At 69.4% G+C, this 2,535-nt stretch overlaps 1 protein-coding gene across 1 annotated transcript; it reads right to left on the reverse strand.

Moving 5' to 3' along the window:
• Positions 1-803: 803 nt before the first annotated feature.
• ADRA2A (adrenoceptor alpha 2A) lies at positions 804-2,222 on the reverse strand. The gene has a single exon (XM_062214824.1). The coding sequence runs from the start codon at positions 2,220-2,222 to the stop codon at positions 804-806; it is 1,419 nt and encodes a 472-aa protein (XP_062070808.1).
• Positions 2,223-2,535: the final 313 nt, after the last annotated feature.

The raw sequence follows: 2,535 nt of genomic DNA on the forward strand, positions 1-2,535 counted from the left end.
AGGAGGGGGCGCCGGGGAGAGGGGGCGCTCAAGCGAGGGAGGGGGCGCACGGTGCATCAGGGGGGGTCATGGCTTTGCAAAACACAGGGCTGATGCCGGGCTGACACGTTGGTCGGCTTCTGTCTCGGTCCAGCACTGTGATATTTACATGGGAGAAGGCATTGATGCTGCTAGGCACAAGGAGAAACGTGGACAGAAGTGTTTTCCCCGTCTGGAAATCTCAGAACAAGTCCACGGCCAAGGGCCAGTGACCAGGGGCTGGGCAAAGGGTCGCAGGGGTTCGTGTGGCCAAGGGGGTCGGCCTGAGCGGGACGGCTGCCGTCTGCCTCTGAGGGCTGCCTGGATTCCAGCATCCAAACCCAGGGCTGGGGACCCCCGAGGGGAGGGGGCGTCCTATCAAAAATAGTGTCTATTTACAGTGGGAGGTGAGAGGCGTGGGCAGGACTGCCCTGAGTGTTTTTTGTCTTTGCTTTTGTTTTTTTAAAGTTGCAAGTGGGGAGGGAGACCAGTTAGCCAGGGCTGGGTGACCCCCGCTGTCCTTTAACCCTGGGCGGGTCGGGCCCTGCGGAGTCCAGTGGAGAGCCGGTCTGGGGTGCGGGGTGGGGGGCTCCCGCCTTTAGGAGACAACACTGATGAAGGGCAGCCCACCAGGGACACCCGACAGCGGCCGGGGGTGGGGTGCGCGTGGCCCGCCCGCCCTCCCGGCGGGAACCTGCCGTCCTGCGAGCTGCAGGGGCGACCTCCGAGCCGGGAATCGCGGGCAGCAGAGGGCAGGACCCGGGTCCCCGCGCCGCCCCGCCGGCTCACACGATCCGCTTCCTGTCCCCGCGGCACAGGATCTTCTTGAAGGCGCGGCGGAAGTCGTGGTTGAAGATGGTGTAGATGACCGGGTTCAGCGAGCTGTTGCAGTAGCCGAACCAGAAAAAGAACTTGAAGAGCGTGGGCGGCACGGAGCAGCCGACGGCCGTGAGCGTGTAGGTGAAGAAGAAGGGGAACCAGCACACCACGAACACCCCGATGACCACGGCCAGCACGAACGTGAAGCGCTTCTCGCGGTTCTGCCGCCCGCGCCAGCGCGACGCCTTGGCGCCCCCGGCGCGCGTCTCCCCGGGCCCGGCCGCCGACGCCCCGGGCCCCGCGGTCCCCGGCGCGCGCCGAGGGATGCTGTCCCCGGGCTTCACCTGGCTCGCTCGGGCCTTGCCCGGGGCCCGCGGCTTGCGGGGCCCCGGGGGCCGCTCGGCGTGCTCGGACGACGAGCTCTCCTCCAGGTCCAACGCGTCGGTTTCGCGCGGCCCGGCCGCTGCGGGCTCGCCAGCCGCGCCGTTGAGCTGCGTGGGCAGCGGCTCGGTCTCGGCGCTCGCGGAGCCCGCGCCGTGCTCGGGGCCCAGGCCGTTGGGCCTGCGCTCGGCGGCCCCGGCCGGCGCGGCGGCGGCAGCAGCGGCGGTGGTGGCGGCGGTGGCGGCGGAGGCGTCCGGACCCCTGCGGCTGGGCGGCACGCGCGTGCGGCGCTTGGCGATCTGGTAGATGCGCACGTAGACCAGGATCATGATGAGGCAAGGCACGAAGAAGGAGCCGGTGCTGGAGGCGATCACGTACCACTTCTGGTCGTTGATGTCGCAGCGCTGCCGCCCGCCGCCACCGCCGTCGCCGCCCTTCCTCTCGATGGAGATGAGCGGCGGGAAGGAGATGACGGCCGAGATGACCCACACGGTGACGATGATGGCCTTGATGCGGCGCGGCGTGCGCTTCAGGTTGTACTCGATGGCCTGCGTGATGGACCAGTAGCGGTCCAGGCTGATGGCGCACAGGTGCGCGATGGACGACGTGCAGAAGAGCACGTCGAGCGCCAGGTAGATCTCGCACCACGCCTGGCCAAAATACCAGTAGCCCATGACCTCGTTGGCCAGTGAGAAGGGGATGACGAGCGTGGCCACCAGGATGTCGGCCGAGGCCAGCGACACCAGGAAGAGGTTTTGGGGCGCCTTGAGCGCGCGGCTGGTGAACACGGCGATGATGACCAGCACGTTGCCGAACACGGTGAGCAGCATGAGCAGGCCGGCCAGGCACACCAGCGTGAGCGTCACCTGCAGGGAGTACGGGCTGGCCCGGGCGCCGCCCCCTGGCGCCTCGCTCCCGTTCCAGCTCCCGTTGCCCGCGTCCGGCTCCAGGGAGCCCATGGGCGCGAAGCTGCCCTCGGCCAGCGGCTGCTCCTGGCGGAACATGAACGCGGGCGCCCGCTCGCCCGGGCCTGCTGCCAGCAGCCTTCCGGCCCGGCGCCCGTGGGTCCTCCTCTTCCTCCCGCGCCCCGCGCGCCCCGCAGCGCCTCACATAGGGAGGGGGCCGCGGGGAGGCCGCGCCCGCGCTGGGAGGGCGCTAGTAGGGGCTCATGGTCCCGGCTCCCGCGAACAGCGCGGCCGCCGCTGCGGGCGCTCCGCGTGGGCACCTTCTCTCTCGGGGCCCCTGGACACGGCCAAGTTTTGTTTGTCCGCCAAGGGAGAGATTAGGGCGAGTGAGCCGGTGGGCAAAACGAGATTT

This window comes from Lepus europaeus, chromosome 17 (assembly GCF_033115175.1).
Source record: "Lepus europaeus isolate LE1 chromosome 17, mLepTim1.pri, whole genome shotgun sequence".
Classification (NCBI taxonomy): Eukaryota; Metazoa; Chordata; class Mammalia; order Lagomorpha; family Leporidae; genus Lepus; species Lepus europaeus.